This window comes from Nyctibius grandis, chromosome W (assembly GCF_013368605.1).
Source record: "Nyctibius grandis isolate bNycGra1 chromosome W, bNycGra1.pri, whole genome shotgun sequence".
NCBI classification, from domain to species: Eukaryota; Metazoa; Chordata; class Aves; order Nyctibiiformes; family Nyctibiidae; genus Nyctibius; species Nyctibius grandis.
Genome location: NC_090694.1, coordinates 11,591,994 through 11,614,381, shown reverse-complemented (window position 1 = coordinate 11,614,381; position 22,388 = coordinate 11,591,994). Strand labels below are relative to the sequence as shown.

The window sequence follows — 22,388 nt, the reverse complement described above, 5'->3', positions numbered from 1 at the left end:
GAAAATTGCTATTCAGCATTACTCTAAACCCTTGTTAAACTTCTTTTCTGTCATATCCTGTCTTTTACCCTGGAGGTGAACAAGAGGAATGATAAGAGATTTAGTAAATGTTTTCCCTAGGGAAAGATTGAAGGAATTGGATTTGTGTAGTCTGGAAAAAAGACAGAAGGAGAGGACATAATAACAGTTCTTCAAAAAATGAAGCTGTTTGTAGATAGGAAGAGTGATCAAATGTTCTCTATTGTCATCATGAGAGAGACAAAACTAGCTTTGTTAGCAACAAACAAGTACTTGATTAGATTTTAGGAAAGCTTTCTAATTGTGGGAAACTAAAGTATCCTACAAAGGGAAGTGATGGAACCTCAGTCGGGGTGGATTGCAAAGAGTAATTACACAAAAATTCTGTTGGGCATATATGAGTGTGCATGATTCTGCCATAGTGCATAGCTGTATGATATTTTTAATGTGCTTCAGGTCTTTTATAACTTCATTTTCCATCTATGTAATCTTAATAATTTCATAAAAATAACAGGTAGGCAAGATGGAACAGACCTGTCAGATGTATTACAAAGAAAATAACAAAGTTGTCATACAAACCAAGTAATAAAATACATAGAAGATAACAAATTTAGGCATACATATATTGCAAGTAACAATTCCCACTAACCTCTAAACAATAAGCTCTGGTTTTTTAGTCTAAGAAGAGAGAGTATGTCTACAACTATGGTGTACTATACCTTTTCAAATTAAGTGGTAATTCATTACATTTTGAGGACCTGGGGAATTAAAATCCAAATAGTTGTATATGGGTTTAGGAAATCATAGAATCATAGAATAGTTTGGGTTGGAAGGGACTTTTAAAGGTCATCTAGTCCAACCCCCCTGCAATGAGCAGGGACACCTTCAACTAGATCAGGTTGCTCAGAGCCCCATTCAGCCTGATCTTGAATGTTTCCAGGAATGGAGCATCTACCACCTCTCTGGGCAACCTGTTCCAGTGTTTCACCACCCTCACTGTGAAAAATGTCGTCTTCCTTATATCTAGTCTGAATCTACCCTCTTTCAGTTTAAAACCATTACCCCTCTTCCTATTGCTACAGGCCCTACTAGAAGTCTGTCCCCATCTTTCTTATAAGCCCCCTTTAAGTATTGAAATGCCGCAATAAGGTCTCCCCGGAGCCTTCTCTTCTCCCAGCTGAACAATCCCAACTCTCTCAGCCTTTCCTCATAGGAGAGGTGTTCCATCCCTCTGATAATTTTTGTGACCCTCCTCTGGACCTGCTCCAACAAGTCCACATCTTTCCTGTGCTGAGGACTCCAGAGCTGGATGCAGTACTCCAGGTGGGGTCTCATGAGAGCGGAGCAGAGGAGCAGAATCACCTCCCTCAATCTGCTGGACAGGCTTCTTTTGATGCAGCCCAGGATATGGTTGGCTTTCTGGGATGCAAGCGCACATTGCCAGCTCATGTCCAGTTTTTCATCTACCACTACCCCCAAGTCCTTCTCTGCAGGGTTGCTCTCAATCCACTCATCCCCCAGCCTGTATTGATACCAGGGGTTGCCCCGACCCAGGTGCAGCACCTTGCACTTGGCCTTGTTGAACCTCATGAGGTTCACATGGGCCCACTTCTCAAGCTTGTCCAGGTCCCTCTGGATGGCATCCTGTCCCTCAGGTGTGTCAACTGCACTACTCAGCTTGGTGTCATCTGCAAACTTGCTGAGGGTGTACTCGATCCCACTATGTCATTGTCACGGTTTAAAGCTGGGCCAGCTATTAAACCTGCGGCAGATGCTCTCTGTTATCCCCCCCCACTCCCCCCAGAGGGAAAGGGAAAAGGGAGAGAGACTTCTGGGTTGGGAAGTTAAAACAGTTTTAATAAACTATAATAATGAAAAAGAGTATAATAACAATAATAGAAATAATCAAATATATACAAATATATATACAAAACCAAGACTGAGCTCCCCTGAAGTCAGCCACGTCACCACCGGCACTGCAGGGCAGGCTCCAGGAAGGCCCAGGCTGGGCCTAGCGACGGTCGAGAGCTGGATTCAGGGATGCATGGATCGGGATCGGGGGCAGCAGGAAAACAGACGGAGTCCTCCTTGGACACCGGCCATAGCAGAAAGAGAGCGAGACCCTCGTGATCCCCCCGCTTTATACTGAGAATGATGTGTATGGGATGGAATACCTTCGTTGGTCAATTTTGGGTCACCTGCCCTGTCCGCTCCCCCCTGCAGCTGCAACCCCCCTTTGGCTCTTCACTCGTAAGCAGTGAGGAATTCAGCAGTGACCTTGGTTTCTCTCAAGAATAAGTACAGCAAGAGCCTTTCTGCACAACATCCCTACCGGTGCCTCAGTGATAACTACAAACTTCGAGCGTTATCAGTCCTGGAAGCAGACACTGTCTGCAAAAACATGCAGTTAGTTTCAGAAAGTGGAGTTACTTAGAGGAGACTTAGCTGAAAGGAAAAATCACTGAAAGGAAAATCGGCCTGGTTTAGGCCAAACCAGGACAGTCATTGATGAAGATCTTAAACAGTACTGGTCCCAATACAGACCCCTGAGGGACACCACTCATCACTGATCTCCATCTGGACATTGAGCTGTTGACCACTACCCTCTGGATGCAACCATCCAACCAATTGCTTATCCACCGAACAGTCCACCCATCAAATCCATAATCTCTCCAATTTAGAGAGAAGGATGTTGCGGGGGACCATGTCAAAGGCCTTACAGAAGTCTAGATAGATGACATCTGTAGCTCTTCCCTTGTCCACTGATGTAGTCACTCCATCATAGAAGGCCACTAGGTTGGTCAGGCAAGACTTGCCCTTGGTGAAGCCATGCTGACTATCTCGAATCACCTCCCTGTCCTCCATGTGCCTTAGCATAGCTTCTAGGAGGGTCTGTTCCATGATCTTCCCAGCCACAGAGGTGAGGCTGACAGGTCAGTAGTTCCCAGGGTCCTCCTTTCTACCCTTTTTAAAAATGGGTGCAATGTTTCCCTTTTTCCAGTCACCGGGGACTTCACCTGACTGCCATGACTTTTCAAATATCATGGAGAGTGGCTTGGCAACTACATCAGCCAATTCCCTCAGGACTCTGGGATGCATCTCGTCAGGTCCCATAGACTTATGTATGTTCAGGTTCCTCAGGTGGTCACGAACCTGATCTTCTCTTACAGTGGGAGGGACTTTGCTCCCCCAGTCCCTGCCTTGAGGTCCATCCACTTGAGAGGTGTGGGAAGAGAGATTGCCAGTGAAGACTGAGGCAAAAAATTTGTTGAGTACCTCAGCCTTCTCCTCGTCCGTTGCTACCAGTTTGCCAGTCGTGTTCATCAGCAGGGGTACACTTTCTTTGACCTTCCTTTTCTGGCTGACATGCCTATAGAAGCCCTTATTATTATTCTTTGTGTCCCTTCCCAAGTTCGGCTCCAACTGCATCTTGGCCTTCCTGACCCCATCCCTACACAACTGGGCAATGTCCCTATACTCTTCCCAGGATACCTGTCCCTGCTTCCTCTGCCTGTGCATTTCCTTCTTGCCCTTTAGTTTGACCAGCAGGTCCTGACTCATCCATGCTGATCTCTTGCCTTCCTTTCCTGATTTCTTACACCTGGGGATCAAGAGCTCTTGCGCTCTCTGGAAAGCATCATTAAAGATCTGCCAGCTCTGTTCTGCTCCCTCGTCCCTGAGGGCGATTTCCCAGGGGGTCCTATTGACTAACTCCTTGAACAGCTGGAAGTTTGCTTTCCTAAAATTCAGGGTCCTGACTTTACTCTTCGCCTGACCCATATTCCTCGGGACTGTGAACTCCACCAGTGCATGATCACTGCAGCCCAGGCTGCCTCCAATCTTGACGTCACCGATTAGCTCAAGAGGTCTGGTATCGCATCCCCTCTGGTAGGGCTATTACCTGGCTTAAGAAGTTATCCTCAATGCACTCCAGGAGTCTCCTGGATTGCCTGCAGCTCGCTCTGCTACTTTTTCCAGCAGATGTCAGGTGTGGTTGAAGTCCCCCAGCAAGATGAGAGCCTGTGAGCGCAATGCCTCCTGTAGCTGGAGTAAGAAGGCTTCATCAATAGGCTCCCCTTGATCAGGCAGCCTGTAGTAAACAACAGCCACAAAGTTCCCTTTGTTTGCCTTGGTCTCTAATTCTTACCCATAAGCTTTCAACCTGCTCGTGGCTATTCTTCAGAGGCAGCTCTTCACAATCTATCCATTTCTTGATGTAGAGGGCAACCCCTCTGCCCCTCCTTCCCTCTCCTGTCCCTTCTGACAGCCTATAGCCATTGATAGCCACACTCCAGTCATGGGATTCATCCCACCAAGTTCCAGTAATGGCAACTAGGTCGTAGCTTTCTAGCAGCACGGAGGCTTCCAGCTCCTCCTGTTTGTTGCCCATGCTGCGTGCATTGGTGTAGAGGCACTTCAGCTGGGCTGTCAACCATGTCAGCTTCTTAGAGGAACACCCCTTAATTCCTTTGAGGTATTTCCCTGGTGCTTCCCTGTTGGCTCCTATTACCTCAGGAGCCCCTGGCTCATATCTGTAAGACTTCAAGTGTGCTGCAGTGTACCCAGCATGTCTCGGAGCAACAGGTTGAGGGCCCTCGCTAGCACCTCGTCCCTCTAACCTTGGCGTGTTATCCCACAGCTTGTCACAGGCAAGCCTGATATTATCCCCCTCCCCCTTCAAGTCTAGTTTAAAGCTCTGTCAGTGAGCCCCGCTAGCTCATGAGCAAAGAATGAGATATTCAAGCAAACGAATTAGATGATAAATGTTTATTTGCCAAATTGATAACTATGAAATTGAGAATATCTTGATAATAGGCACTCTCAGGCTCCTAAAAACATTGTATGTAACCTTTCAAAAACTTTAATGCATCTAATTTATTGAATCAGCTGTTTCATTGGAAACATTGTGATCTCCTTAGGCTCACTGTAGTAGAAATTGGCATCTGTGGCTGCTTTTGGCATCTGGAAAACTTTCATGCTTCTTCCACTCTGTTGCAGTTGAAAATATTCATAAATTCTTGGAAATGACAAACATAGCATTAAGCATTCAGTTTCATCCCTCTCCTGCAGCTCCGCTTCTGTGACTGCAACAAGTCTGTCTGACAGTGACACCCATTAAGATGCATATTTCCTAGACAGTTGACCCTCTTTTAGTAGTCTTCTGCTGTCAGAGAGTCAGCTGTATGTGTAAAAGGCAAATTCCTATACCTGTGTGCTTTTCACCACTGCCCTTTGAAATCTGGCCACCAAAGCCATGAGAAAAGCCCTCTGGACCAACTGATCCAAACTCTTCAGTATCTATTTACATTGCTTATGCATTGATGGAAAGAGGACCTCTGGGAGCTTTGAAATCAAGATGTGTTCTTGGAGCCATTGTAGGCAGCAGATCATATGCTTCAGGTGCTGGAAGAAAACATGATTTCTTCCTCCTTTTCAGCTTGGAGAAGTAAAACTAGAGTCAACATCATGTGTCTAAAATCCATTTTCTGTGATGGTAATGGAGTGGGGGCAAAGGGATTTCAGTGAGTATGGAAATTCCACAGTTGTAACTTATTTTTATCTTATCCTTTCTTCCATTAATATTTCTTTGTTTAGTTAGTTCAACTATGTTTCTGTTTAATTTATAAAATTATGCCTGTTCACAGCCTTTTGAATCTCAGTCATGTGAGTGACACCAGCTTGCATTCATAAATATTACTTAGGAGTTCATAGCAATCTGTTCTTTGGATCTTCTGGAAAATTTACAAAAAAATCTGAGGCTACTGTTGTGTAGCATAGTGGCTAAGCCATTCAGTAGGTGGAGAATTTCACTGTTTCAAAGTCAGGTCTTCAGTGAGCTGTAGCAGGTCAGCGAGCGCCTGTATGGCTCTGGGTGAGCAGCCGTAAGGGTGGCTGGGAAGCCTCCAGGTAATGCATCCCTGGTCAGCCATTCACCTGCCCTGTGTGTGCCATGTGTGGATGTGTCTGATCTAGAGAGAGACTTTGGGTTTGACCTTACCAGAGAGAACCACTGGGATGCCGAGGTTTGGTGGAAGGGGTTCCCTCCACAAAATTTCACAAGAGGTCAAGACATTTCCAGTGTGAGCTAGGTCCTACCATGGACTGAGAGGCCACTTTGTTAGGAGATAGTTATATTCACAAAAATATTTTTGTATTTCAAAATTACCTTATCAACTTATTTATGCACAACTGCTACTGTGCACTTAGTCTAGTTTAATAGAAAAACATGGAAGTCATTGTGAGAACAAGCATATAAATGCAGAGTAAAGCAAAAACCTAGTGACTAGAAGCTAATTTGTGAAAAATTGAGAGTGATTGCACTTTTACAGAATTGTCCACTTAAGTAATTTAAATGAAAAGGAAAGTAATTTTTTATTTAGATATATGAATGAGTATTTTCTAGCCCTATTTTTCACAAGTCTTTAAGTTCATTGAAGGAGGGCAATCAGAATGAGTCAGAAAATAAGAGGCAGAAAAGTCACACTTTAAATGTAAGATTTCAGACAGCAATGAAACACCTATGAGCATAAGTTAAATCTGCACCTTGGGGATTCCAGCAATACTACACGTAACAGATAAAATAAGGTAACTATTGCCTTGAGTGCATTACAGGGCAATCTTTATGTTTTGACAAACAAATTCTTGAATGTATGAAGCAATACCACAGGTATAATATGCCACCCTCTAGGCTATGTTGTATTTGTCTTCAATGATTATCTCAAGCTCTCCTTAGGCTGCTGGTTGTTAACCTAAAATACTTTTGAAAATTAACTAGCTTTTTCTTTTGTCATAAGTAAGAGCAGCATGTGACCATTATTGTTTTCTTGATTTATTTGTGTAATACATGAGACAAAAATACATAGCAGAAATGGAGAGAGAATTTGAGGGAATTAGTAGAAAAAAGATTTAGCCTATTTAAGCAAGATCTACTGAAAGAAGGTTTCAGTGCAGCAGACAGTCACCCACTGGGAATATTGATATGTGTATTTTATCACCATTCTGATTTAACAGACAAGATTATCCTTTATAAAATCTTCTCTGTTATAAGTACTTCTGGGCTGAGGAGTATCTTAAAGAGCTCTAATGTAATGTAATTCTTTCCTTTCAGGGAATATGGAGCCATTGATGATGTAGATATTGATCTGCATATTGATGTTAGCTTTCTTGATGTAAGTAATCTAATCACAAGATTACATAATGAACAGTAATACCCATTTAATTCTGCTGCACATTAGACTCTCTAGACAACCACTGAGACGTTCCTTTTTCAGAGGCTTGATCTCATTGATCTTCACAAGTGGCTGTCACGTATTGATTGCTACTCAGTGGAAAGGTTTCCTTTTCCTTTTATGATCACATTGTTAAATGTTTTGTAGGCTTTTATCTACTGCATATGTATTTCCTTTCAAACATGCTTTGTGAATGGTAAATGTTTTAACTGATGTAACTGAAATACTTTTTATTTTTTTTGCTGTCCTGACATTAGTTAGGTGAAAGCACTTCATAGAGTCCTGGAGAGAAGAAGCCTTGGCCGAGGCTTTTCCTGTGTGCTTCTCAACATCTGCAGCTGATTAGGGAGAGGCTTGAGTGGCAAAGGAGACAGGACAGTGGTGCTGTCAACTGGCAGCATGGCTTCTGTAACAGTTATGCTGTCATTAACTCCACACTTCCTCACCTCATTTGTTCAGTAACTTCCTGTCCTCTAGATGCAGAATGAAAATTAGTGCTTTTAGGGACATCATTAGCTTTTGCACAGATATGTCATATTCTCAGGTCAGCACAGCACATAAGTTCTCAGGCTCTTCTAAAATTTAAGAAAATCTGATCATACCTTGAATTATTTTAATCAGTCTTAAGAAGGAGCAAACATTTCTTTTGCCCTATGTTATGGGATGAGTTTCCTTTCCATCCTTATTTGCTCCTTTGCTTCTCAGCTTTGAAGCAATATCTCTTGATTGATGGGAATATGTCTGCCTGCACTGCAGATGTAGTGTTGTGTAGAAACCTGTGCTCAGTTTAAATGAGCATACTCAAGAACTGGAAGCAGTCTAACACTGCTCTTAGGGGCATCAGCAGGCAATAGTTTGTCCTAAGTCTCAAGTTTAAAGTTGGAGTAGATATTCCACGACTGGATAAATGGATGGATGGTGTTTATAACAACCCTAAGGTAGACTGACAAAATGCAAAAGTTCCTCATGATGGCTAATGGTGTCTGTTGTTTTCTTTTTATCTTGAACTAGGAAGAGATTGCTGTGGCTTGGGATGTAATTCGCACAGAGCCTATAATAGTGCGATTGCACTGTTCACTTACACAGTACTTAAATGGTCCGGTTAGTCACCTGTGTATTCTTCATGTGCCTTGTATGGTGTCTCCATCTGAGCCATGTACTGGGTGATAGATACTCATTCACTGCCGAATCTTTGACCCTTCATGTGCTTAAATCTACTGCTGTGAGCAGTCCCACTGGTTTGAAATTATGCTTACATATATTTGCATGGCTAGGCCCTCAATAATGACGTGGGCATCTAGTTTAAACTTGCCATAGGTTGAGTTTTGGAACTTGTTTTCTTTATATCCTTTGAAATGCAGCTGCTTCCCCTAGGAACAGGGTTAAGGAATAAGATCAACAGTTTCTTATATGTGATTTCCTGATTTTGGAAATCAGGGATCATCTTCACAGATGCAGATATCACTGATAAGGTATACATACACAGATCTGTGCAGCACATTAATATGCCCTTTTTCATGCACCTTTAAAGAATCAGGACATGATAATTATCCTGCCAGCTTCTGATTTCTGTATGACTATGTGAACTCTGGGGATCTTTAAATTTGAATGAGAATTTTAAATGTTACGTTGATATCCCACTCTCTGGTTGTTATGTGAGTAAAGCTTCCTCATGAGAATAAAAATGATCAAACTCATGAAGAATCAACTAAGACTGAAGATTTAGAAACATTCATATGCAAGAGTCAACTTCAGATCTATTTTTACAATGGGAAGTCAGAACTAAGTGTGTAATTTGGATCATAACTTGCCCAGCTTTGGAGGCTTCCAGTGCAAGCTGTCAGTTCAGGCTTGTATCTGTGGGAGAATTCTGCCTCTGGAAAATTAATAGATATTTCCAGTCATAATAACTTTAGCAAAATTTGTCTATAAGCTATATTCTGTTCATTCAAATAAGCATTTCATTACATCAGTCATTTTTTTTTGCTTGACTTTGGTCTTTTTGTCGGTATTTTATTGCTTCAATCTTTTTTGTAAATATGCAGATCTTTATGTATTTGCCATAGCAGGTAGCACTGTTAGTATTCAGAATATTTCTATCAAAATGTAATTTAAAAAATAAAAAAGTGCAGCAAATAAGAGAGGGTGAAGTGTGAAGAGCAGCATGCAGTAAGAAATGATCTAGTGAAATGAGAAGTAGCAAGATATCTTCTGCACCACTGACAAGATTAAACCGGGAAGCTTAGTTTCCAGTCCTGCAGCTGACTGATTGTGGGAGTGCCTGAGTAATGAGAAAGGCAATATCAGGGCCAGAGGCAAGTGCTTTGCTGCTACTGGTTTTATGAGCTCAGCTGCTGTTGCAGCCATGTTTCTTTAGTTACCAGAAAAGGATAATGAGATCCACCATCTTTTGTGTTAACAAAACCCTTTCTCTGTGTATTCCTCTTCCCCCTTAATTATATTGTTTTGGGACTACTGGGCCATAACTTTATGCTACATATTTTTCTCCTATAATACTTTCTGTTCATTGATAAAAGAAACAGAAATGCAGTATACTCCAAAGCACAATGGGAGGTATACATACCACACTGTAGCTGTTTAATATCCTGATTTTAGATAGTCATTCTTCTAGTTAATACCTTGTCTCATTATTGTACCTGTGGGCAGTTTCTCCCACGTGCCTTAGAAACCTGTCTTACATTAGGATGAATCAGCCTTTGGAGGTACTGAGCTGTCTCCTCTGACTGTAGAGCTTAGACAACAATTGTAGTCTAGATGTCAGATTTTGCTGATCTAGGTATGATGATTCTCATTGAAAATATTCTCTCCCTACCATGTGTCCTAAATTTGACAATATCTAAAAACATTGCTACCCCAAATCAAATAATTTATTCATTTTGAAAAATTCATCAGTTTGTCTTTAAAAGATGAGATTATATTTGAATAATAACATTAGAGAAAGGGTATCTACAGGGCTTTGAACTAAGTGAAATTGGGATGGCAGGTTATATATATATATTGTATTTAATTTTTAAAATTAATGATTAAAGTGAAATTAAAGGATAAACTCTTGACATTCTGAATAAAATCTGGCTTTCTGAGTGATTAGAATAATATAGATTTTAAAATACTGATTTTCTTTTTCTAATGAAATTTGAACCGACCCCAGATTTTTTGTTTTCATTCCTTTTTATTTTACTATAGTCATTACTTCCTTATGTAATACAAAATATAAAGTCTATTTCTGCTTGCAATATGTGTTGGCTGTTGTCCTGCCTCGAGGACCTGAGACTCTCTCAACAAGTTCTGGATTCTATCTGTCACTTCTATCTAGTAAATTTTTTTAAGTATTTTAGTAATACCAGGAGCTAATTTCCAGCCTTTACCCCTTACACTTTCAATTTTCTGAAAGATGAATATGGATATACCAATGTTAGGACGGGTCTTGAGGAAAATTCAGCATAATCCTTGGCCACTGGAATTCATACATCAGTGTCCTGGTTTGGACTAAAACAGAACCAATTTTCCTTTCAATGATTTTTTCCTTTCAGCTAAGCCTCTAAGTAACTGCACTTTCTGAAACTAACTGCATGTTTTGCAGACAGTGTCTGCTTCTAGGACTGATAACGCTCAAAATTTATAGTTATTACTGAGGTAACGGTAGGAATGGTATGCAGAAAGGCTCTTGCTTAGACTTATTACTACAGAAAGAGAAGAGAAGGCTCCGGGGAGACCTTATAGCAGCCTTCCAGTACCTGAAGAGGGCCTACAGGAAAGCTGGAGAGGGACTTTTTACATGGGCATGCAGTGATAGGACAAGGGGTAACAATTTTAAACTGAAAGAGGGTAGATTTCAATTAGATACTAGGAAGAAATTCTTTACTGCAAGGGTGGTGAGACACTGCAACATGTTCCCCAGAGAAGTTGTGGACACCCCCTTATCTCCATTAAGGGCAAGGGCAAGGGTGATGCCGAAATTATGCCCCAAAAGGCTCTATGGAACTGCTCAGAGACAAAGTTTAGTCTTTAAGCAGCGAGGTATTTATTTCAGGCAACGTTGGGGAACCCCCGGCTCGTGCCGGACAAAAGAGTTCCAAAGCAGTCCGTGAAAATCAGACTATTTATACAATTTGCATAAGAGATTACAACATCTTACATGCATATTCATATTATTGCCAACATCTAATTATAATATTCATAGTAGGCGGAGTTAAGGCGGAGTTATAGGCGTAGTCTTCAATTTGGGGAGATTTTGAGGGGTCGTTCCGTTCTTCAGCTTCATGAACCCAGTGTCCTTTCATCATCATCTTCATAGCGTCCTGTTCCTCAGTGAATCACTACCTCCGCTGTTAACACATGTCATAGCGTCCTGTTCCTCAGTGAATCACTACCTCCGCTGTTAACACCCAACTCTCCAAGTTGTTTTTTTTTTTTTTTTTTTTTTTTTTTTTGCTTAAAGCCCACATCCAAACCTCAACTCTCTGGTTCCTGTATTGCTACACTGTATTCACTTTCCTGGCTTCATTTCCCCCCTTTTCTTAAAACTTACGAATCCTTTCGTCAAGTTCTAATCCTAGAGGGCGTTGATACGCCTGTACCATTGCCCAGATTATTTGGGTTCTCTTGATTATAGACTTTAATTTGTACCACAGGCATATATTCAAGAGAGTTAACAAGAGCATGGTTATGGTTATAATTAATATTGGGTGTATCAGGTAGTGAAAAACTTGTGTTGCTGTTGGGGAATATCCTGTGAAGATATCCCACCAGTGATGCTGACCTACTTGTGTAACTTTTGTTAGGATATTCTTTATATTCTTGTTTTTCCCACTAGGGCATTGAGTTCTCGACACCCTATTTGAATTTGGTCTCCCTTTTGTGCTTCGAAAGAGTTTTTGCTATCCTATTCATCTATCGTATAAGGTTGATTATTATGTAAAACATAAATCTCAAATTCTGGGTGAGGGGCAGAGGTTGGTAGTGCGTGTGCACTAGACCACGGTCCTCCTGGAGTAGGGTCTTGGGATAATACAATACTTATCAAAAGTCCAATGGTTAGCGCTGAAAGGGTTTGAGAGGGAGCTGGATTCATGATGTCGGGTCTTCTTGCTTATCGTTTGGAGCTTTCTTGACTCGAGAATAGTGAATCCATGTGGGCCGCTCCTTGATCCAAACCACGGTGAAGGTGGTCAGCAGCACTTGGAAGGGTCCTTCCCACTTTTCTTGTAGGGGTTTTCCTAAAAGATTCTGGAAATTTGCCTCGATTTATTGCTCCTTGGTGTATTTTGGTTCCGGTATTTGGATTATTCTTCAGGCATCGTTCGCATTGGGATGTGACTTGCTTTACGGTAGTGAATAATTTTGGTCCTGCTATTCTAGCTTGCAAATACTGATAAAGTGGATCCAAACTCCAATGAGCCTTTTCATATTCTGTTTTTACAAATTGCCACATTAATTTCCCTGGTATTATTAGCTGTCCCGTTTCTAATTGACCCCATCCATTGTCTAACAATTTGCCTTTGTTCCTTTGAATCCACCTATGATCTGATTCCTGATAGTCTGGTTGAAAATTAGTGTCTAGTTCCCCTGGTACTAAAGCTGTTATATTCACTTCTTCGGTCCTTATAGCAGCTAATTTAGCCTCTGCATCCGCTTTCCTATTTCCTATTTCCGGAACAGTGTTACCTTTCAGGTGTCCCTTGCAATGCATTATGGCCACTTATGCAGGGAGTTGGACTGCTTCTAACAATTGTAGAATTTCTTCTGCATGCTTGACAGTTTTCCCTTGAGCAGTTAGCAGTCCTCTTTCTTTCCAAATTGTTCCATGAGCGTGTACGGCTGAGAAGGCATACTTAGAATTTGTCCAAATATTAACTCGTATGCCCTCTGCCAATTCCAAAGCTCGGGTAAGAGCGATCAGTTCTGCCTTTTGGGCTGAGGTCCCTGCGGGTAAAGGATTTGATTCAATTACCTCCTCCGTTGTGGTCACCGCATAGCCTGCCATCCTTACTCCTTGCTTCACGAAGCTGCTGCCGTCGGAGAACCGGTTGTCCGCATCTTCAAATGGTTCTTCTTTGAGGTCCGGGCGGCTGGAGTAGACTGCTTCGATAGTTTCCAGGCAGTCGTGTTCGATTGGTTCTGCTGACACTCTTCCTTCTAGAAATGAGGCTGGATTCACAATGTTAATGACTTGAATGGTTATATCGTCTGACTCAATCAAGATTGCTTGGTACTTTAGGAATCTAGAAGGTGACAACCAATGGCCTCCCTTTTGTTCTAGTACTGCGGATACAGTGTGGGACACTAACACAGTCATTTTCTGGCACAACGTCAGTTTTCTGGCCTCTTCTATGTTTATGATTACCGCGGCCACTGCTTTTAGACAGCTGGGCCATCCTTTGCTTACTTCATCCAGCTGTTTGGAGAAATAGGCCACGGCTCTTTTGTGTGGTCCCAATTGTTGTGCTAGAACTCCTAAAGCCATCCCTTGCCGTTCATGAGAGAACAGCCAAAATGGTTTAGCTACATCTGGCAGGCCCAAAGCCGGGGCTCTCATGAGTTCTTGTTTCAGTCTCCTAAAAGCTCCCTCTGCTTCGGGAGTCCAGACTAGGATACTCTTAGTTTCTTTTAGTAAATCATACAGTGGTTTGGCGAGTATTCCATATTGATAGATCCATAATCGGCACCAACCCATCATCCCCAGGAAGGTTCGAAGATCTCTCCACCGTTTCTGGTCTAGGCATTTGGCAGATGGCTTCTTTCTTGCTGTTCCTAAGGATCATTGTCCTCTGGAAATTTCATATCCCAGGTATACTATTTCTTTTTGCACCAGCTGCGCTTTCTGTTGAGAGACTCGATATCCGCTCAGACCCAGGAAATTTAACAGAGAAATAGTCCATCTAACACACTCCTCTTCCGTCTCAGTTGCTATTAGTAGATCATCTATGTATTGTAGAAGAGTACCATCTCCCTGTGGCCTTTCCCATTGTTCTAATTCCTTGGCTAGTTGGTTCCCAAAAATTGTTGGACTATTTTTATAGCCCTGAGGTAACACTGTCCAGGCTAATTGAGTCTTTCTCCCTTTGCTTACAGATTCCCATTCGAAGGCAAAAATCTTTTGGCTTTCCGGGGCTAAGGGAAGGCAGAAGAATGCATCTTTTAGATCTAACACTGTAAACCAAATTAAATTGTCTCTAATTTAGTTAGGAGTGTATAAGGGTTGGCTACCACTGGATGTAGTGTTTTGCTATCGCATTCACAGCTCTTAAATCTTGAACTAGCCTGTAAGTCCCATTTGGTTTCTTAACTGGTAAGATTGATGTATTATAGTCTGATTCGCACTCTATTAATAACCCTAATTCTAAAAATGTCTGAATTATTGGTTCGATTCCTTTTCTATCTTCTAACCTCAGTGGGTATTGTTTTCTCGCTACTGGTCTTGCTCCAGGTATAAGTTCAATAGTGGTAGGTGTTGCCTGTTTTGATTTCCCAGGTACATCCGTAGCCCATACCAATGGGTATACTTCACCCATGATTCGCTCGATATTATGAGTCTCAGGTTTTGGTTCTACGCAACTGATCGTCAAGCTTAAAGCCGTGATCAGTTGTTCTTCATTTATCTGGAATTAAAGTTTGTCTTTGTTGAATTTTATTACAGCTCCTAAATTTTCTAATAAATCTCTTCCCAAAAGTGGTCTACGAGCATCAGGCAGGTAGAGAAATTTATGAATTACTACACTTTACCCAATTTTGAATTCTAATGGTTTCAAAAGAAAGCTTTCTCAACCTGCCCAGCTGCTTCTACAATGTTAACATTTTGTTTGCTTATTGGCAATAAGGTCTGATTCAATACTGAAAATGTGGCACCTGTATCTACTAGAAATTCTACAGTTTTTCTCTCCTTTCCCTAGCTGCATTTTTACCAAGGGTTTTGCTAGGGAAGATTCCCCTCATCAGCTCCTGTGTCAGTAATCATTATCGATTTCAGTTTGAGACAATCCTTTTTCCAATGCCCCATCTGTTTACAATATACACACTGATCTTTTCGGGAGGGGTTGATTTCCCCTCGGTGGGGTACTTGCACTTCGTCTCACGGCGTTAGTGTTATTTCCTGGTAAGTTCCAGAGGGTCTCTGGCCCCCTGCGGTGCGCAGAGCAGCCACTGCAGCACCGGCAGCCGCTGCGCCCTCACTCTCCCTATTTCGATATGCCTGTCATGCAGTCTCCAGCAACCTCTCTAAATCTCTCGCATCCATTCCTTGCACTTTCTGTAGCTTTCTCCTAATATCATCTGCCGATTGTCCCAAAAACAGAGATCCACTGTTCCCGGTAGAATTCCAGCCAGAATCAGAGCCTGCACCTGGGTTCTGACCACTTTCACAAACACCACATCCAACATTGCATCCACATCCTCCCAGTCAGGATCCTGGGTTTTCACAATTAGTTCAATCCTTTAGCAACCTTTTCAGGATCATCCCGTAATGCAAAGAACAAATTCACATACGGCATCTCATCCCACTTTCCCTCTCGTCTACAGAACAACATTAATTGCGGTATTGTGTTATAGCTTATACTCCCGTTCTTAGGCCATTTCTCCTGATCATCTAGGATATACAGAAAATGGCACTTTTACCCAAACTGGCCCCTCCGGTCCTACTGCTTGTCTGAGAGGGGCTTGTATATTAGCATTTCTCTGCCTAGTCCTACCTGCCACCGGACTGAAACCTGCTTCACCATCGGTACTATCCAAATCACTCTGTCCATTATCCCTTCTATCCCTTCTTGGTCCAACTAACATTTGAACATCCTCCATATTCTCCTCCTCCTCTCTTTTCTCCTTATACTTGTTGCACCGCCTGCCGATGCTGCATGCTGAACAACAACGCTTAGGCACTTTCTTTTTCCCTGCCTCTAACGTCAATACCTCACCTTCGCTTACAATCAAACCACATTCCTTACACACATCATAATCATCCCGTAATTCCCCACAGCATCTCCTTCTCTATCCCCTCCTCTAATCTTTCATTTTGTGCACCAACCTTTAAACACTTTTGTACAATGCTACAAGCCAAACAACATCCTTTTAACCTCCCATTTTTCTTTTTCTTTTTTTTTTTTTTTTTCTTCATCACCAGGACCATAGGGTCCTGGGGTGCTAAATTAATTCCACATTCCTTTTGTCACCCTTTACTCTGGGTGATTCCAGAGAGTAAAGAACATATCTGCATAACCCACTTCATCCCATTTTCTTTCCCTTCTTAAAAATAACATAAGTTGTCAACTGTCGGATGTCGCTGCGAACTATAAAATACATCTTTTACAGAAAATGCAGTCAAGATGTTATGAATACCTGTCTGTGAGTGTGATAGCTGGTAAGGTATTATTCATTCCTTCTATATTGCAATCTCTCCCCATACAAAATTTTAAACATATTACAAGACGACACACAGCAAACAAGGAAGCGAAAGCGAGCTGAATTACACAGAGCAAAGTGCTATCTCACTGTTGAATAACTCAAAGTTTCACATAAAACACAAACAATACGGGCTCGTCTCACAGTTTTAACATACAGAGACTGGATTCTACAATCGTTCTCTCTACCGCATTCCAAAGATTCCTCAGTAAAAAACGAGGCTTTCCTGGGTCCTAAAGACCCTTTGTCTTAAATCTAATACAGAAAAGCAAATACAAATAATGACAACACAGAGCAAAGCGCCTTTTACACTGCAGTGGTGGGACTCCAACACACGGTTCGCAGGACTCTAACCTGCTTAGATGGGGGACTAATGCAGAGGGCGTCCCCTCCTGCTTCCCCGGGCAACCGCGTCCGGTCCCCACTTTCTCTTTACCTCATGAGTTTAAACATAAAAATATAAATACCTCTGAATGTAGCAGAAGGTCCTTGTCCACCGGCGTGTGAAGCCAAGGGGTTGGGGAGACTTTGCCGACAGAAGATCAGTCGGGGGGGCCCCACAAGTGTCCCCAGGCCCCCCGGATTACAGCACAGTGGAGCGGGAGCCTCCTGCCTGGCTCGCCAGAAATGATGCCGAAATTATGCCCCAAAAGGCTCTATGGAACTGCTCAGAGACAAAGTTTAGTCTTTAAGCAGCGAGGTATTTATTTCAGGCAACGTTGGGGAACCCCCGGCTCGTGCCGGACAAAAGAGTTCCAAAGCAGTCCCGTGAAAAATCAGACTATTTATACAATTTGGCATAAGAGATTACAACATCTTTACATGCATATTCATATTATTGCAACATCTAATTATAATATTCATAGTAGGCGGAGTTAAGGCGGAGTTATAGGCGTAGTCTTCAATTTGGGGAGATTTTGAGGGGTCGTTCCGTTCTTCAGCTTCATGAACCCAGTGTCCTTTCATCATCATCTTCATAGCGTCCTGTTCCTCAGTGAATCACTACCTCCGCTGTTAACACCAAACTCTCCAAGTTCGGTGTTTTTTTTTTTTTTGCTTAAAGCCCACATCCAAACCTCAACTCTCTGGTTCCTGTATTGCTACACTGTATTCGCTTTCCGGGTGGCACGGACGGACGGGCGCGCACACGCACACGCCCCCTTATCTTTGCCAAGCTTTCCAATTTATAGCAAACCTGATGTTAATGTTATAGAATACACCTGTGGGCCAGCCTGGGTCAGCTGCCCTGGATTTAGCTGCTAAGGGCCTTGATCACCATACCATGGCTGGCCACAAACTAAACCAAAATGTAATAGAAAATTGATTCTATAATTTTATCCCCATGAAACCAGGACACCCCTCCCTGGCAGTGTTCAAGGCCAGGCTGGATGGGGCTTTGAGCAACCTGGTCTAGTGGAAAGGTGTCCCTGCCCATGGCAGGGGGGTTGGAACTAGATGATCTTTAAGGTCCTTTCCAACACAAACCATTCTATGATTCTATGAAACCAAGGTCACTGCTAAATTCCTCATTAATTAAAAGTGAAGAGCCATAGAAGGGTCACACCTCCAGGGAGGAGCGGACAAGATAGGTGACCCAAAATTGACCAACAAAGTATTCCATCCCATACACGTCATTCTCAGTTTAAAGCTGAGGGATCACAAGGGTTTCGCTCCTCTTCTTCTATGGCCGGTGTCTGAAGAGGACTCTGTCCGTTTTTCTTCTGCCCTCGATCCCAATCCGTGCGTTCCTGAATCCAGTTCCTGTCCGTCGTTGAGTCCAGTCCGGGACTTCCCAGAGCCTGCCCTGCAGTGCCAGTGGTGACGTAATTGTCATCGGGGGGGGGGGGGGGGGGGGGGGGGGGGGGGCGGGGGGAGCTCGATCTTGGTTTTGTATATATTTGTATATATTTCATTATTTCTGTTATTATTATTATTATACTCTTTTTTCATTGTTATCATTTATTAAAACTATTTTAACTTTCCAACCCATAAGTCTCTCCCTTTTCTCTTTTCCTTCCCCTTCTGGCGGGAGAGGAGGGTTAATAGAGGGCGTCTACCATCGGTTTAACAGCTGGCTCAGTTTTAAACTGGGACAATCAGGCAGTTAGATGATTATGAATCTTGTATTAAAACGCCTTCAGAAAGAAACCCCAGATATTAGTTAATTCAGTTTATTCCACTCTGGGTTTTCTTCATAGTCACAGGAACTGTAGTGAGTAAAGACTACTTACTTGGAAGAAAGTTTAAGAGATTAGATGAGATGAATTACCAGTCCAGATACATTTAGTCTGATGCTGCTCTCTAGTACTTTTGTAATATAAAAAAAGGATACATTTATGTAATTAAAGTTAGTGGGAAGAGATACATTTTGGGGAATTCAATTTCTAAAATACTCATCTGTAAAACTACAAATTATATTGTCTAATATTCCAAAAAGGACCATTCATTTCTTCATAGACTTAGATGACATGTCTGCTTTCACCATGGCTTCAATGGCATTGCCTATAGTAAAGGTCCAGATAGAAAAGGGTCTTTAAATATGACTTGTATGGTCATGAGTTCTTGATTATTGCTTTAAATTCATATATCAACAATATCTCCTTTTTCCATAGTGCCAACTGTGGATGTATTTCAGATCTCTACTAAAGAAAGATTTGGGCTGAGACATCAGCTGAAAAAGTAAGTCTGGAAAAGTGTAAACCCCTGTTTTTAAGTAAATATTACACTCTTTTAGTTCCCAGACCATGTCAAGTAGGATAAAATTCACAGGTTATCAGGTTAGTTGGATCAAAGTGTTTTGAACTTGTTTTTCTTTAAATAAAAAATAACAGGTTTTGCCTTTTTAAGTTCAATTTTGACAGTTGTTGGAGAGAACTTCATTTGTGCTGCCTGCCAGGGTTTTCTGTCACTTTGCTGCCATTTAGGAAGTAAGCTACAAAAGTTCAAAAAGACTGTAGCTAGGAGTGTTCAATTTCATGTTTTTGCTTAGATTGTGAAGACTCTGGAGCAGGAATCTTTTTTAGCATCATGCATACCCTAAGGGGGCTATGCTTTCATGGTGGCCTCTAGGATGTACCACAGTAATTATACCATCCATGTTTTGAGGACAAGAGGGAAGAATAGTTGAAAAAATTAGCATTTTCATGTGTTCATGGTACAATTCAATTTAATAACATTTTGCTGAGTCATCTTTTCACATATGCTTGTGTATGTGTAATAAAGTGACAAGAATATAGGCTTTTATATCTGACTCTTACAACAGTAAGAATCCCTTAAGAAAAAAAAATCTTTTGCTGTTTGGTGTTTAAAGAAATTCAGTGCAGCATTTCCATAATCATACAAATAAAGCAAAGCTATTAAAATCTCTATGGTACATGACTTTGAAGATAAAACATAAAAAGCTCCCCAGGCATGAAAAGTCTCTTAAAACATTTCAGTACTTACGCTATCTCTGATTTGTGCACTGGGTAATTACCAAAGGTTCCCATAAGACATTTTCAGGTACATATCTGCATAATTCATAGTTGAGCGGAAGTCAGAATACCTATGAACTCTGTGGCCCCTCATGGCTGTGAGCAACAGGATATTCATCCTTGAAGAGTTGGTAAAATTTTTATATAGTCCATACCAACTTCCACTTTGACTTTATCACTCATAGACCCCCACTGCTAGATTAGAGTCACAGAGTAATTTGGCTTAGAAGGGACTGCTGGAGGTCACCTAGTGCAACATCCTGCTCCAAGTAATGCTGACTTCAAAGTTTAGATTAGTTCACTTCAGGGTCTCAGGCAGCTAAGCTGTGAAAATCTCCAGCTTTTGTGGGAAACCTGTTGTACTTAACCACTCTTCTGTGGATATCTTTTCTTTATAGCCTTTATGTTTTTTGGCTTCACTTACTACAACTTGTGACCAGTGCCTTTTGCCGAGCATCTCTGGGAAGTGTCTGGCTCTGTCTTCTCTGTAAATCCCTTTGGGTAGCATAATATTTGACATCCCCACCTTCATGTTTTTGCTTTAGGAGAATATGCTCCTACTTGAGCAGTGTGGATGCTATAGCCTACCTCTGGAGTCACTGGAGAGTCAGATGACTATAGTTGGATAGAATGCCTTTGAATCAGTTTGTCTCTAGATCTCCATGAGAGGTATAATTATATATGTCTTGCAGTGGTTGTTTACACAGACTGTATTCTCAATAAGAGTTCCGTGTGAATTAGTTGTATGTGGGGAAAAAAAAGCATTTTTGAGGAGCTGAAGCACCCAATCGTCAGTCCACATATGTGACAGAGAAACTCTGTCTGAGGACATTGCATCACGTCGCCTACGTGGTGAACTGAGAGACTCTAGTATTAAAATGAGCATGTCTTGGCTAGGATAAGAAAATCTTTTTTTCTTTCTTAATTTGCAGAATCATGCAGACATTTGTTACACAACAGTGGAAGAACAACAAAGAGAAATCTAATTGTACACACAATAAGAAGATGTCTAACAAAAAGGTGAAATCCCCTCTGCACATCTTTTCTACATTGCGCAGGTAATAGCAAGGAAAATGAGCTGTTACCACCATATCCTGTTAAAAATCCACAGCAGACTTCACAAGGTGAAATGTTGACTTTTCTCCACAGAGAAGTGCTCTATTTATATCTTACCTCATGGGTTTCCAGTCCTTGCCTTGCCTGACATCAAAAGCGAACTAGGTACTATTGCAACTTCTAAGACTATTTGAAGGCAGAGCATTTCAGTGCCCTGCTCTCTGAAACAGCCATGATTCATCTAGAACTGGAAATAGTTCATTTTATATTACTTTACTTGGCTGTATTTGTGTCTTTACTAGATTGGTAGCATTTGACTGTTACTTGAATAGCAAGAATATATATATATAAAAAAAATTTTGTGGTTGTCTAGCTGTTCTTTCCACAGCTGTGTATATTTTTAATTTTTTAAAACTAGAATGGTCATTAATGAAAGACTGATTTTAGAGCTGCTGAGCACCCACCCCTCTCTGCTGTTTGAGTACATGAATGTTCACCACTTCTGAAATGCAGGCACAGAATTTCAAAGAATAAAGACATTAAAAACATAAGTAGTAGTTTGTGAATAGTTCATTTGAATTCATTATGACTTCTGCCAGTTACTCATACTCTTTAAAAAGTGTCTGTAAAATCAGGCTCTGATTTTACCTCTAGCATGTTTTCCTGCTTATGAAGGGTTGACAGATCACCCCTTCTGTACATTTGAATTGAATGTTGCTTTGAACATTCCTTCTTTTTGATGAATTTTGCCATTCTAAATTCCATGTATAAAAAAGAGAGGGAGTACAGTGATCACTCACATTGAAGAAGGGAGGAATGTCAAAGATAACAATTATTTGTCTTTTCAAAGGTAGAAGAGGAAGATGGTGTTTTAAGTAGAAAGCTTACCCATTCCCTACCATGCCATGCACCATTGCCTAGCATAGGCTGTAACTTGGGGTTTGGTTTTATTCAGAAAGGGCATACAAAAGCCAGCCCAATCTTTCCCCTCTTGATTTGGCTGCTGCTGTGGTGCCTGTCCAAAGACTGCTCAGCCCAAACACAGGGACCCTCTCTCTCTCTCCCTAGAGCACCATTCTACTTCCTGTCTACCCAAGGGTGGTAATGAGCCAACTGCAACAGTGAGTCAGCAACCTCCACATGCATTTTCCACTGTCACCGGCTGTGTTCAACAGCTAATATGTTAAACTAACACAGGTCC

The 22,388-nt window shown here is 41.6% G+C and overlaps 1 protein-coding gene across 2 annotated transcripts in view; it reads left to right on the top strand.

Annotated features, from left to right (window-relative positions):
- The window catches only part of LOC137675732 (protein mono-ADP-ribosyltransferase PARP8), a 189,046-nt gene that overhangs the window by 118,289 nt on the left and 48,369 nt on the right, over window positions 1-22,388 (top strand). For both annotated transcript variants that reach the window (XM_068421923.1, XM_068421922.1), the window contains exons 8-11: window positions 7,127-7,187; window positions 8,259-8,352; window positions 19,271-19,337; window positions 21,064-21,189. In XM_068421923.1, coding sequence (XP_068278024.1) covers window positions 7,127-7,187; window positions 8,259-8,352; window positions 19,271-19,337; window positions 21,064-21,189 — 348 coding nt within the window. The remainder of the gene's footprint in view (window positions 1-7,126; window positions 7,188-8,258; window positions 8,353-19,270; window positions 19,338-21,063; window positions 21,190-22,388) is intronic.